Genomic DNA, 15,103 nt, shown 5'->3' with positions numbered 1-15,103 from the left:
AGTAAAGTCTCCGTGCTGTGGTTGGATCTGAATCCCGATTGAGAGGGGTGGAGAAGATTGTGGTCTTCCAGGTCATTTGTGAGGAATTGTGCAACTAGTCCTTCTATAAGTTTGACGTATATTGGTATTGAGGCGATGGGTCTATAGTTAGCGGAGTTATCTATAAGGCCTTTGTGGTCCTTCACAATTGGAGTGATTATGATTTCTCCTAGGTGCTGCGGGAATTGACCTTCAGTGAGTGTAATTTGGATCCATTGCATGAGGCTGGCCCTAAATTTGGGGGTGGCGTTGGTTATTAGATACACGGGACAATAGTTCAGGTCGCATGAAGCATGACTGTATTTTTTGTAGAGTCGATTCATGTCTGTCCAGTTTACCGCAGGGAATTCGGTCCAGGTCCTGTCTGCAGCAATGGCTTCTCCTATTGGGGGATTTGTTGTTATCTCGTCGAGGAGGGTGTGTGTGTTATTGAAGATAGTCCTGATTGTTGTAATCTTGTTTTTGAAGTGGTCTGCGAGTTGAGTGGCTGTTGGAGGATGCTTTTCTTGTGCTGCTAGGTAAGGTTTGGTGTTGGTGAGGTTTTTTACTAGATTGAAAAGATTTTTTGAGTCTATGGACTCCATGCCTACCAGCTTGGAGTAGTAATCTTTTCTTTTTTCTTTGAGTTTGGTCTTGTATTGTTTGATTAGACTTCTCCATGCTATTTTGGATTGTTCTTGGTTCTTTTTTTTCCAGTTTCTTTCCATTTGTCTGCAGTGCCTTTTGAGTTGGAGCAGTTCAGCGTCAAACCATTTGTCTGATTGTCTGCAGATTTTGTGTTTTGATTTTATTGGGGCTAGCTCATTTAGCTTAATGTTTGCCATTGTGGTATGAATTCTTTGGGGTCTATGAAGTCGATTGCGGGATCTGCTTTGTCCCAGAAAGTGGTTGATTCGATTTTTGGACGGGTTTTGATGGGGGATTTGTGGGGTTTGTGTTTATAATTGCATTGAGCCCAGTTGATGTTGAAGGTGTATTTATAATGATTTGACCAGAGGGAGGGGATCCAGGATTCGTTTGAGATGTGAATTTCTGGTGTTTGAGGTTGTTGGGTCATGAATGCAGCAATATCTAGTTGATGGCCTTTTTCGTGAGTGGGTTGGGGGTTGAGTATTTGGTAGGATAGCGTTTTGAGGTAGGAGAGTAGGCTTTCTGTTTGATTGGAGGTATGGTCTTCGAGGTGGAGATTAATGTCTCCTAGTAGTAGGTTGTAAGTTGATATTAGTGAATTCTGGAAGATGAAGTCTTCAAGCGTGTGTTTTGTAGTGCTCCATTTTCCTGGTGCTATATAGCAGAGAATACAGGTCATGGTGTCTTTGAGTGTATCGCCAGATAGTTGGCAGGCTAGTAGATCTAGATCGGGTGTCGTGTGTTTGTCTAGGACTTTTATGTTGAGATTGTTTTTGGCTAGAATTGCCAATCCTCCCCCTCGCTTTTTTTCTCTGCAGATAAGCTCTACTTTGTATCCCTTAGGGCAGAATTCTGTTATGCAAGGGTCTGAGTCAGATGTTAACCAGGTTTCAGCTAGGAATAGGTAGCCTAGATGTTCTTTGATTATCCAGTCCTTAATGAGGTCTGCCTTTGGGTTTATCGATCTTATGTTCATATATGCACAGGCTATTGATGTGTAAGTTGTATTGGGATTGTGGGTGCATTTTGGACGGAGGAGGCTTCTTGGTTGTGAATGGGTGTTATGGGTTGTTGTTTTTAGCTTGGGAGATGGCCTTTTTCCCCAACTGGGGAGGATGCTTTTGTAGGTGATCGTTGAACAGTCTATCAGATTTCTGGGTGGATGGGGTTTTCTTGAAGGTTGGATGTGTCTGTTGGACTCTGTCAGAATTGGGATGGGGGAGATGTGGTATCCAGATGTGTTCCATTTTGTTAGGAGCGGGAAGAGTAGTAGGATGGCGAGCAGGAGTTTTGTTGTGCTGGGTGTCATTTTAGATTGTATATGGGGGGGGGGGGAGTGCTAGAGCTATAGGGGTTGGTTGGTGTGCAAGGTAGTGCCGTGGAGTTCTTATTGGTTGGGATTCCACTGTGCTCTTATGGTTGGATCTGCCCTCACAAGGAATGTTAGCCAGACAGTCTTGAAGGTTAGAGTCCATGTCAATGGTACGAAGCCAGGCAAGACAACGCATAGCTACAGAGCAAGCAGCCGCTTGGGCAGATAACTTGAAGGCATCATAAGATGATTGGAGGAGATGCAGATGTAATTGAGAGAAAGAAGCAATGACTTCCTGAAACTCAAAATGCATTTGGGTATCCAAATAATCCAAAAACTTTGGTAGAAGAGAAAGAAGAAATTCAAAGTAAGTGATAAAATAAAAATTATAATTGAGGACTTTAGAGGACATCATAGCATTCTGGTAGATGCGATGTCCGAATTTGTTCATAGTTTTCCCTTCCCTTCCAGGAGAGACGGTGGCGTAAACCTTGGAAGGATGGGACTTTTTCAAGGAGGACTCGACCAGCAGGGATTGATGAGATAACTGAGAATTTTCAAACCCTTTGCGATGCACAGTCTTATATCTAGAGTCCAATTTTCCTGGAACAGCCGGTATGGAAAAAGGTGTTTCCATGCAACGACCAAAAGTCTGATTCAAAAGCTTATGAAGTGGAAGCTTAAGAGACTCTTCCGGAGGCATGACTTCGAGATACTCCTTAAAATATTTGGAGCCAGTATCCAATTGAACATCCAAGTCCACAGCCATCTGTCGCAGGAAAGACGAGAAAGATAGCTGATCTGCCAATGCTTTGCCTTGAGAAGGACTCGAGGACGTTGAAGCAGCCTGTGTTGAAGAAGAAGCTTTGGCAGGGAAAAAGGCATCAAAGGAACCTGGTGACTTGGACGAAGCAATCGAGACCAAACATCCTCAAGGTCCGGCATCGGAGACCTCGAATGAGGAGTCAGTGGTCTGGTCAAGGTTGGAGTAGATTGAGACTTCGAGGAAGAAGGTCTGTCGTGAGACGAAGAACTATGCCTGGAAGGATGCCTCGATGAAGGCTTCGAATGTCGGTGAGAACTGTGTCTGGAACCAGATCTCGAGGATCGAGGAGACCGTCTTGGAGATGTGGGCAGCTGAAGCCGATGTACGAATAGGACTAGAGGCTATAGATTGAAGCTCCAGAGGCTTGGTGGAGGAACCTCGATGCACTCTCAAAGACTCTGCTCCTTGTATAGAGTGTGAGGATTCTCGTCGAGGCACTCACAAAGAATCTGCTCCTTGCTTTACGTGCTTGGATGCCAGACCAGACACTCGCAGAGACTCTGCATAGAGTGTGTAAGTTCAGACTGGGGCAAAGGAAGCGGCTCGACCTTGCGGGAGTCTGCTGAATGCCCAGGCTGGATAAGAGGAAGCAGTTTGGGTCCTATGTTAGTAAGGAACTGAATAAACTGCTTCTCTAACATGGTCTGGAAAGAAGCCGGCAAGGATGGATCCGCGTCTGAAACCGGACCACCTGCCTTGGCTGGAGGTTCCTTTGAGGTAGTGTGAGAGTGTGTTTTGACTTGGGAGTCTTAGACACTTTAATCACCACTGGCGGAACCAACTGCTGAGCTATCTGACCTGAGGAAACAGGGGAAGATACAGCAGACAACGTCGAAGCAAGAGCCGCTGCAAACGACGAAGGTCTGATGAGGCTCGAGGTGGAAGCAGTAGGCGCAGAAGGAGCCTTGGTGGAAGTTGAGGCCAAAGACGCCTTCGAAGTCGAGGGATCAGTAGGAGACTCCATCTCGAAGAGCTTGTCCACTAAAATGCAATGACGCTTGAAAGCAAGAGGCTGAAGTGTTTGGCAAGGCAGGCACGACCTAGGATGATGTTTTGGCCCAAGGCACTTGAGGCAGCATCTGTGAGGGTCCGTAAGAGAGATCGCCCGCTGACACTTGCTACACCTCTTGAAGCCCATAACAGGCCGGGACATAGATGGAAAAATAGCCACCGCAAAATTGAAGCCCTCAGGCTGCAGCCAAGCGGCCTATCCCGAAAAACGAATGGAAGAAGAAATTTTTTTTTTTTTAAATCTAAAATATAAGAAACAGCGATTCATGAGGAAAAAACCACAAACCGTGGTTGAGAGAAGGCACAAAGTGAACGAAGTTAAACGCAGAGAGTCAAAGACGGACTTCTCGGCTCCACGGAAAACTGAGAACTGAGGAGACGTGCCCTGCACTGGGCGGGAAGGCACTCACGCATGCGTGGTGCAGGCGACTCGAAACTTCGAGTTTCTTCAAGTCTGCTTGCAAGGCGTCCGCATCCGGGCTCAGTCGATGACGTCACCCATATGTGAGAATAGACTGCCTGCTTGTCCTGGGATAACCTTAGTGTTATCAGCCAGACTCTAGTTTTAACTCTAGTTTTAATAACTTGGAAGTAAAGAATAAACACTCACAATTTGATGATTTCAAGGCAGTACAACTTCATGTACAGAATCTTCTCACTCTACCAGCATATCCTATCCAAGGGGAAGCTGGAAATGTGTGCACACACCTTGTGAGGAATAACACTGTGCTCCAGACTTAGATATTGAACCTAAGCTGTATTAGGTTAGTGGAAATAAAGGGTGAAAACCTGATGAAAGGATAATGCTAGACCCAAGTTTTCATTCAGCCATGAGATCTTATAAAATGGATACTGTTCTCTCCCAGAAGCTAAAGAAGGGCAGGCTTAATCTGTCTGGTTGCAGCCTCTCTCTCTGGGAGAAGCACAGCTTTCTGGAGATTTAAGTCCATACAGCACTCTTTGCTTACACATCTTAGAATAAACACTCATATACTTGATTTATACAAGAAATGAGAAAATACCCACATAAAATGGGGGCAGAACAACAACTAGTGCATTCCTGCTATCCAATTATCTGGTTACCCAATCAAAGAAATTGATCAGATTTGTCTGACAAGATCTGCCTCTAGTAAATCCATGTTGCCTTGGGTCCTGTAATTAATTGGATTCCAGAAACTTTCACCATTCTCTGTTTTAAAATAATATTATTTACTATTAATTTACTTACCACAGAAGGCAGACTTATGGGCCTGTAATTCCCTACTTCTTCCTTACTTCCACTTTTATAGAGAAGAACCACATCCGCCCTTCTCCAGTCCTCCGGGACCACTCCCAACTCTAGAGAAGCATTAAAAAGGTCAGCCAGCAGAGCCACCAGAACTTCCCTAAATTCCTTCAGTACCCTCGAATGTACACCATCCGGCTCTATCATGGGATCAGGGTGATCATGATACCTTATAGTCTGTGGGAATTCTTCTCTTTGGATCCTTGCACTATTGAACATGGGGTTTAAGTGTTGATACTCCTCTTACTCAAACATGATATGTAAGTCTCACAGATACTGTATTCATCGGTATAATTGTTGTTTCTTCTAATTTAGTTGATAGCTATGTTATTGGATTGGGTTTGGATTTATATTGGAGGCTGTTATTAGTGGATGACTCCCAAAGTGTAGTAACTCTGAATTTGCTGTATTTTGGGGAGGGGAGTGTTTGGGGTTATTTTCTTTTGTACATCTACTACTCCATTGAGAGACAGTAGTTGGGTACTGCATCTTTCATCAGGAAGTCTGAGTACTGTAATTTTTAACGCAGGTTGGATGGTACATGTCTAAGTGCTTTGAAAATGAGCTCCTATACATGTTATGCAGTGGAGACAAACATATTCTACAACAGACTATTTCCTAATATCTCATTTATTCCTTCATCTTTCTGAGAGTATTATTTCCCCAATTACTTGCTCAGACCATGCCCCTTTACATATCACAGTGCTATTAGAGAACTCTTCTTAATTTGGTTCCATGCTTTGGAGCTTAAATACAGCAGTACAAAATGAGGCCAGGAAATCTAATCTAATCTTCAGTTTATATACTGGGTCATTTCCCGAAGGAACTCAACTCAGTTTACAACTGATTAAAAAGCAAGAGACAGTGCTATTGGTGTATCATTTCCAGAAATAGCACTGATAATTAAGATTAAAGATGTAAATTTGAAAGCTAAAAAAATAAAATATACTATTATTACAGCAGGTAAGCTTATAAGATATTGTGTATACAACTAAGGGCTCCTTTTACGAAGGTGCGCTAGTGTTTTTAGCGCATGCACCAGATAAGTGCGCGCTAGCCGAAAATCTACCGTCTGCTCAAAAGGAGGCGGTAGCAGCTAGCGCGTGGCAATTTAGCACATGCTATTCCGCACGTTAAGGCCCTAGTGCACCTTCGTAAAAGGAGCCCTAAGTTTTTAAATCTTTCCGGAATTGTTGTAACTGACCTAAAAATCTTATAGAATCTGGAAGCTTATTCCAAATTTCAACCAGTTTAAATGCCATAGATTTACTAAGCTTCCCAGCACATTTCAGTCTTCTAAAAGAAGGGAATGATAATTTATATACTGTAATCCTCGAATAACAGGATCTAGTAGCATTCCAACATAAAGGGATTAAAGGATCAAATATTCCATAAAAGAACTTAAAGATAACACATGTGCACTTAAACTGTATCCTTTAACGAACTGGAAGCCAGTGAAGCTTTCTCAATAATGGGGATACATGGTCGTACTTTCTCTTTCCAAAGATAAGTTTAGCCACTTTGTTTTGTATCAACTTTAGCCGATCTAGAATACCGTTTAATACCCAGGTAAACAGAATTACAATAATCCAACTGAGCAAGCACAGTGGACTGTACCAATACTAAGTAGTGTTTTTTATGAAATAGTGACCTAACTTTCCTCAGCATATGCAAACTAAAGAAACATTTCTTTGCCAAAGAGTTTATCTGGTCATGAAATGTAAGAGAAGAATCCAGAATAATACCCAAGATTCTGGAGGAAAAATCAAGGTGTAATGAGATACCTGACTTCAATGCAACATTAGCAGGGAGATTTTCTAATCTAGGCCCAATCCAAAATAATTTGGATTTTGAAGCATTCAGTTTCATTTGGATGGAAGTCACCCACATCTGCAATTTGGAAATGCAACTGTCTATGCCCAAAACCAAATCACTAAGATTGTGACTAACTTCTAGTAGAATGAAAATGTCTTCCGCATAAGTAAATATAGTCTCTGCGGATACAGACAAAAGTTTTTCAACGAGGTCACGTAGATGTTAAACAAAATTGGTGACAAGGGGGAACCCTGTGGCACCCCACAATTGGGTGTCCATGAAGATGAAGCCTCACCCTCTAAACATACCTCATAAGAGGAATATATACAAGTGGAGGGGCATAATTGAAAGGAACATCTAAGTCCGTTTTCATCCAAGTCGCAAGTCGTCCAAAGTAAAAAATAGCTTAGGACACATTTTCGAAAAATACGTCCAAATTTTTTTTCATTTTGAAAATCGTCTAACTATACGTTCTGCCGATCTGATCTTCCAAGCCGCTAAATTGTCCATCTTTATACCACATTTTCATTCAACTTTTCATCCAAGTCAAAAACGCCTAGAACAAGCCCTGTTGGACATGGAAGGAGTCTGCAAAGTGATGGACTGAACACCCAGACATGACACCTAAATAGTGGGGTACCTTACAGGGCACTGCTGTGAACTTTACAAAAAGGGTGCCATGTCTTCATCTCATTACAGCTCCCTTATAGGTCATGGTGAGTCTCCCAAACCACCTCCAAAATCCCCTAGACCAGGGGTCTGCAACCTTTAAGACATAAAGAGCCACTTGGACCCGTTTTCGAAAAGAAAAAAAAACTTGGAGCCGCAAAACCATTATAAAACAAATCTAACACTGCATATATTGTTTCTTATCTTAATGCTATATACAGGATCACTAAATTGAAAATAAAATCATTTTTCCTACCTTTGCTATTTGGTGATTTCATGAGTCTCTGGTTGCACTTTCTTCTTCTGACTGTGCATCCAATCTTTCTTCCTTTCTTTCAGCCTCCTGTATGTTTCCTCTCCTCCAGACCTCATTCTCTCCCCCAACTTTTTCTTTCTGTCTCCCTGTTCCCCCTTCTTTCTGTCTCCGTGCCCTCCCCCAAGCCACTCGGTTTGCTGCCACCGCAATCGGGGAACAGCCCCCAAGCCACCGCCGTCCCAAGCTTTCCCTGCAGAAGTGTTGCGCTGACCAGCATTCCGCTCCCTGACGTCAATTCTGACGTAGGAGAGGAAGTTCCGGGCCAACAAGGCATTTCTCCTCATTCCATCCAGCCTGAGCCCCATCTCTCCTTGAACCAGCATTTCCCTTCTGTGTCTGTCAGAATTACCATTCCACCTATTTTCCAGCATCACCCTTCTTTGTGTCCATCTCACCTATATCCCTATCTCACCACTTTTTCAGAATCTTCATTTGTCTCTGTCCTTATCTTTACGCCATGTTCACCATTTGCCCTTTCAATGTCTTTATCTCCCCCCCCCCCACTTTTTCAGCATTACTTCTATGTCTCTATTTCACCTCCTCTTCATGTCCCCTCTGTATCTCTATCCTTATTCAGTAGGTCCTGCTTACTCTTTCTCTTCTTTGTGTCACTATCTCCATTTTCAGCTTTCCCCCCTTTTCCTTTGTTACTGCACCCTGTAGCCAGAATCTTTCCACCCTCCCTCCACTCCGGCCCAGCCCAGTATGAAATATTTCCTTTTGTTTCCCTCCCCTCTCTCTTTCTCTCTCTCTTCTGCTCCCTCACCCACGAGTCCTGCATCTGGCCCTCTCCCTTCTACCTGCACCTGGCAAAACCCCCCTGCTCCGCGGCTCTCTTCAGCAACTCGTCAGCAGTGGTGATCAAGACAAGCTGCCGACATCGAGGCCTTCCCTCTACGAGTCCCGCCTTTGTGGAAAAAGGAAGTTGAAACAAGCGGGACTCGCAGAGGGTAGGCCCCGACGTCAGAAGCTTGTGTCGATCGCTGCTGCTGAGTTGCCGAAGAGAGCCGCGGAGCAGGGGATGTGGCCGGAAGCAGGTAGAAGGGAGAGGGAGATAGGAAGGCTGTAGATCTCCGGAGCATGACACCGACCCCGGCCAGGATGATTTCTTTTTCAGGCACCTTACAAGTCCAGCATCGCGGCGGGAAATAGCCATGCTGAGCAGTGAGCTCAGCACTACACAGATGAAAGCCTTGCTTGCTGATTGGTCCGGCGGCACGGCCGCCGGACCAATCAGCAAGCAAGGCTTTCATCTGTGTACGTGCTGAGCTCACTGCTCAGCATGGCTATTTCCCGCCGCGACGCCGGACTTGTAACCTGCATGCCTGCGTGACACACTACCGGAGCCGCAGCAAAGGTGGAAAAGAGCCGCATGCGGCTCTGGAGCCGCAGGTTGCCGACCCCCGCCCTAGACCCACTTATCTACCACCCCAATAGCCCTTATGGCTGCAGGAGTTACTTGGCGGTGTATAGGGGAGTGCACATGTTTCAATATCAATGCAGTGATTACAGGGGCTTATGGGCATGGGTCCACCTCTCTATGGGTCCCTAACCCATCCCCAAGATGGTTTAAGACGCCTCTGTGCAGCACGACTAGGCTTTCCTATGCCAGGCTGCCAGGTGATGATGTTCTGGAGATACAATGTTCAAGTTCCGATTAATATTTTTATGGGGGTGGGGAGGTTGGTGATCACTGGGGTAGTGTGTGGGGGTCTATATTATGTGTTTGCAGTGCTTATCTGGTCACTTTAGGTGGGTTTTTGTGGCTTAGACCATGTTTTAAATGGTCTAAGTCACAACGTCCAAGTTCCGTCAATCCTGTGCTGTATAACTTTCGGTTATACATGCAGTATGACTAAGTCTAAACCTGCCCACGTCCCACCCTCAACATTCCTCCTGAAACGCCCCATTTAGCTATGGTTGTTCAGCGGCACTATGAAGGCCTAGGTCGTTTAGAAATACATCCAAAACCCTTTTTGATTATCGGCACTTGGACGTCTTTCATTTATGATCGTCCAAGTGTCGACTTAGGCCGGTTTTTGGACGTTTTTCTCTTTCAATTATGATCCCCTTAGTGTTTAAGCCCGTTATATTAACGGGTGCTAAAATAGATGTGTAAACTTTTAGCACAATGGGGCACTGAGGCCATTATTTCTTTCTTTCTCTTTCTTTGCTTCCTGCTCCCCCTGTCCAGCAGTAGCCCTTCTCCCTTCCTTTTACCTTCCCCCTGTCCAGCATTAGCCCTTCCCTGCTCCCCCCTGTCCAGTAGCACCCCTTCCCTGCTCCCCCTGTCCAGCAGTAGCCCTTCTCCCTTCCTTTTACCTCCCCACTGTACAACAGCAGCATTTCTCTTACCCCCCCTTCCCTGGTCTTCCTTCTCCCTCTTTCCCTCTCTCTTCCCAAAAAGGTGCTGCTGCAGCAGCAGCATTCTCCCCGCAGTCTCACACAGCCATCAGCAGCATTCCCCCCCCTCCCGGGTCTCACACAGCCGTCGCCAGCGCAGCAATCAGAACTCGCTGCTCCTGCTTGCATCGGGCCTTCGTCGCTGCCGGGTCCCACATACTTTCTGTTTCCGCAAAGGCAGGACCCGGCAGCGAGCAAGGCCCAAAGCAAACAGGAGCAGCGAGATGACACCTCCCTCCATGCCCTATCTGCCGCCAATGCCGCCCTAGCCAGGAAGCGACTTTGGCCATGCTCTGGGGCTCTAACACTGTGTTTGCCGGCTTTGCTTCTCCTCCCTACCCCCTCATGACTTAACATCCAGTTTTGGAGGAACAGGGTTGGGAAGCTGGCAAGGACAGCGTAGTCATAAGTCAGCCGGCGTCGGAGATCAGGAGATCAGCTGAGGCAGGCACTTTGCATGCGCGGACACGGCACCATGGATCACAGACCCACCAAGTTTGAAGTGCGCATGCGCGCTAAGGGTTTTATTATAGCGGATTCAATAACACAAGGGAGGTTGTCATTTTTATAGTCCAGGATGCTATAAAGGCAGTTGTATGGGATAAATTCATACAGTAGAGTTCTCATTTAAAGAAATGCTAATGCTTCCATAGAATATAATGGATGCGTTAGCATTTAGCACACGCTAAAACGGCTAGCACGCCTTAGTAAAGGGACACCATAGTCTCATGTTTAACCTAAGGAAGGCAGAGGAAAAGTATTATAAAATTACAGACAGACTCTAGCGCTTTGGAGATTTTAAATTGTAGGAGGTTGTATAATGAGCATGTAGAGGAGGGTTGGATAATGAGCATGTAGAGCTAAAACATATTTATAAGAAGGCCACTTAAAAATGTTACATTAAGGGTGGTAAGATTGATAGATATATCAAGGATTCAGGTGCCACACTTCAGAACTACATAGAAGCATAGCCATCAGTCTTCTGGCAGGGGAAAGAGTTCAAATTAGGCTGTTTCACTGGGTAACTAGGCAATACATGCTAGAGCAGTGGTCTCAAATTCACAGCCCGGGGGCCACATGCGGCCCACCAGGTACTATTTTGAGGCCCTCAGTATGTTTATCATAATCACAAAAGTAAAATAAAACAGTTTCTTGATCATATGTCTCTTTAGCTATAAATTACAATATTATTATTAAGACAGCCAAAAGGAAAGATTTATAAACTATAAAGAGTTTTATCTCATGCAAAATTGTCATCCTCTATAATAAAACCCTAAGCGCGTATGCACACTTAGGGTTTCGTGTTCATTGCCGCTGTGGTCTCTGGGTCTGTGACGAATTCTATTTTAGAACACGGAGGCAGGGAACACGCTGGTGACTCCCCCCTCCCGCCCTCACTCACCAACCGCTGCCTCTCCTCTTCAAAGCAGCCTGCTGAGGTTCACCGGCCAGCAGTAGCGAACCTCACAGGCTGCTCGCCACCTCGATAGCACGTTCTCTCTGATCACAAATGAAATAAATCTAACAGAATTCCTGGAAGATAGTCAAGAAGTGATTCAGAGTAGGTCCACTATGGTAATAACATGTATGAGTGAGACTGATAAGATGCTAATAATGAAACTTTATTTTCAAAATAGGCTGACAAAGTTTTGTGGAGATCTGGTTAGGATTTTTCCTGATGTCTCAAGAGCCACGCAACTAAGAAGAAAAGAATTTTTAAAATTAAGAACAAGAGTTTTGCTCTTGAGGCATCATTTTATTTAAAATTCCCTTGTAAATTTCTTGTTAAAGTACAAGACATTGAATATGTATTTTGGGATCCCATTCAATTACAACAATTTTTAATGGCAAGAGAACAGAAATGAGTTTGTCAGTTTTATGTTTCATTACTGAGAAATTTGGAGGTTGTCAGAGTCCCAATAAATATGGAATGGTCAAGATTCTTATGAATCAGCATCCATTCTTAGTTTTCTTTGTATTTTATGTTAATTGATATAGATGTACGGCTCCCCAGTTTAGTGGGCTTGAAAAGGAATTTTTTGTGGTATATGTATAATTAATGTTAATCTTTGTATAAGAATCCTTTTTCTTTGGTATCACCTGATATTAAAATTGTAAATTTGTATAAATAAATTAAAAAAAAAACCTTCTATCAATTTAACAAAAAAACGGAATATTTGCAATTGGTCTATAATAAAATAAAATAATCTTAAGCAAAAACAAAAGAAGCTGATAAATTGTAAAGAGCTGATATTAACGTGAGAAGATTTCAGAAGCGGGTAAAATAAATCCCGTGGATCTAAAAAGAGAGTGGCCATTTCATGAGGTTCACGGAGATCTTCATTTTAACTCCCACGGGCCTCACGGATCTCACTCATTTCTGCAGACCCCTGTGGATCCTCATCTTAATCCTGTCCTGCAGACACAGCTACCAATCAGCTAGATCCGTGGAGTCTACAGGAGGTGGTGGGTAAGAAGAAGATCCATGCGGTGAGCAGGATCCTTGAGGTCTACAGGAGTTAAAACGAAGATCCCTGTGGACCCCGTGCAATGGCTGCTTTCTTTTTATCCTTGTTTTACCCTCTCCCAGCCTGAAGTTGCTCACTTGGGTGGCTTGCAAGAAACAAGTTAGGGCTCATGCTAGATACAGAGTTTCTTGTTAGACTGTGTTTTAAAAGGTGTTTTTTCTCTACTAAAATTTCTTACATAGAAACTTTCAAATTTGTGCATGTTTGAGGGCAAGAGCAAAGTCACTTTGGATAATTGAGGAGTTCAGATATTTAACTGGTGGTAAACAGTAATAACATTGTAAAGGTCTACCTGAAGAGCCCCTGGAGATTAGATAAAGGAAGTGACAGTGTTTTAAATACACCAGATTAGAGTTGGATCAGACAGGTTAAAGTTTATCCTTCCATGGGCATAAATACTCCAAAAAGCAAATCAGAGGCAGATCACCCCCCATGGATCTTCGTCTTACCCCCTCCTGTGATTGCCAGTAACTTGGTTTGAGAATCTGCAGTCCACTTTCTGATGTTTCAGTCTGATAAGAGAAGAAAAGTTCCTCTTCCCGCAGGGGGTGGGTAAAACGAGGATCCCTGCGGGCCCCACGCCACATCCACTTTCTTTTAAGGCTGTACGCTTCAGATCCTCGTTTTACCCACTCCCGTAGATTTCCTTGAGGATCCCATTAAAGAACTTTCTTCCCAATAAATATAAGTTCTCGGTACGGCAGATATTAAATTCCTCCCTTCGGGAAAATATTTCCCGTCCCGTCAACAAACTTACCTCCAGCGGGAGTTCCTGGCTGCCCATCATTTCTTGACTGGCACACTGTCCTTATCTTTGCAGATCCTCCACCTGACATGTATTTGATTTCTGGTTTCTTTTAACCCTTTCCTCTTCGAGTCCTCTTGCATTTTACAGCTGGGGGAACTGCTGTCAGTGCTACTTGCTTGCAGTCCGCCCTAAATCCCTAGCTTCTGGTCCTCATGACACTCTGAATGTTTACCCGGCTTTTCTTATTTCCTTTATCCCTCTCTCTTTTACTATTTGTCCTTTGCCTCGGATATCTGTCTGTAGGACCTGTTAGTATATACTACTAAGCTTGGCAACATCTGTACAAAAAGTTTGCTGAATCTGAATCTCTGCGTCTGCTTCTCTGTTTGCTTCTATTCCTCTCTAAGTCCTGTCAGAGATCTGTCTTGGAATCTTTGCAGCTTCCTCTCCGTCTGCCCATCTTTCTGTAACCCTCGACCTGTGCGTGCTTTATGTGTATTCCTATCTGTTCCCTTTCTAGTCCCCTTCGTCCGCCCACCCTTCTGTCATCAGCTATACCTAGCCTCCATCTGTCACTATAAGACACGCAACATTCGCTGAACCTAAGAATTCCCCTCCCCAGTTCGCCCCGCCTCATTGTACAAGGTTCCAAAATTACTATGGCAACACTACGCTACTTCCTGGTTCTTGCAGACCGGAAGTGAAAGCAATGCTAGTACAGTAGTGTTCTCTGTCAACTCTTTGGCTCTCTATCTTGTCCTTAGTGGACTAAAAGTCAAAGCCATTGAGATTTGTTTTTGTGAAGTAGCCAAGGAAGATTAAAAACGCAAGTATATTATTTTAGTAGTGCATATAGTTTATTCTATTTTTTTTACATTCTGTGTACACATATTTATTTCCTAATTGAATTGTAGAAGTTATGTTTCTGTGGAAATGCTTATTTAGATTAATTTTTTTTAAAAAAAATTTATTATTTATGCTTTAACAAATTATCAAATAAATCAATACTTGAAAGGAAATATAACAATCAAATAAGGAAAACAAGTACCAATTATAAAATAATATCACACAGTGACTATGACTAAAGTCCACAATTTAAGGAGAGAAGGAATCAATCACTTCCAAGGGTAGTTGGATTCCAGGAAATAATACTAAACTAAATCAAATAAGAGTGCAGTTGTAGTATTTAACTAATGGCCTGCTTGGGTGATTCCATGGAGGTCTCTGGAATTCTTGTGGTTACTTTACCTTCAAGGAAAAACTGCAATTGATCAGGTTCATAAAAAATATATCTATTACTCTGATATGTAATGCAACATTTACAGGGGAAACGTAATTGAAAGGTTGCCCCCAAACTCAAAACAGACTGACGACAGGCCAAAAACTTCTTGCGTCTGGCTTGTGTCCACTTCGATACATCAGGAAATATAGAAATTTTGAATCCATGAAATTCCACCTTATCAGTCCTTTAGAATAGACAAATTGCTTCTTTGTCTTGAAGAAAGACAAAAGTTACCAGTA

The 15,103-nt window shown here is 43.6% G+C and overlaps 1 protein-coding gene across 2 annotated transcripts in view; it reads right to left on the bottom strand.

Moving 5' to 3' along the window:
* LRRC29 (leucine rich repeat containing 29) overlaps positions 1-14,180 on the bottom strand; it is a 155,066-nt gene extending 140,886 nt beyond the window's left edge. The window contains exon 1 of one of the 2 annotated variants that reach the window (XM_033942430.1): positions 13,592-14,180. In XM_033942430.1, the coding sequence (XP_033798321.1) occupies positions 13,592-13,621 (30 nt within the window). In that variant the 5' untranslated portion in view covers positions 13,622-14,180. The remainder of the gene's footprint in view (positions 1-13,591) is intronic. The other variant, XM_033942429.1, reaches the window with a different exon arrangement.
* Positions 14,181-15,103: the final 923 nt, after the last annotated feature.

This window comes from Geotrypetes seraphini, chromosome 4 (assembly GCF_902459505.1).
Source record: "Geotrypetes seraphini chromosome 4, aGeoSer1.1, whole genome shotgun sequence".
In the NCBI taxonomy this organism is placed as follows: domain Eukaryota; kingdom Metazoa; phylum Chordata; class Amphibia; order Gymnophiona; family Dermophiidae; genus Geotrypetes; species Geotrypetes seraphini.
Note: the sequence above shows the minus strand (reverse complement) of the source record. Positions and strands in the feature narration are given on the sequence as shown.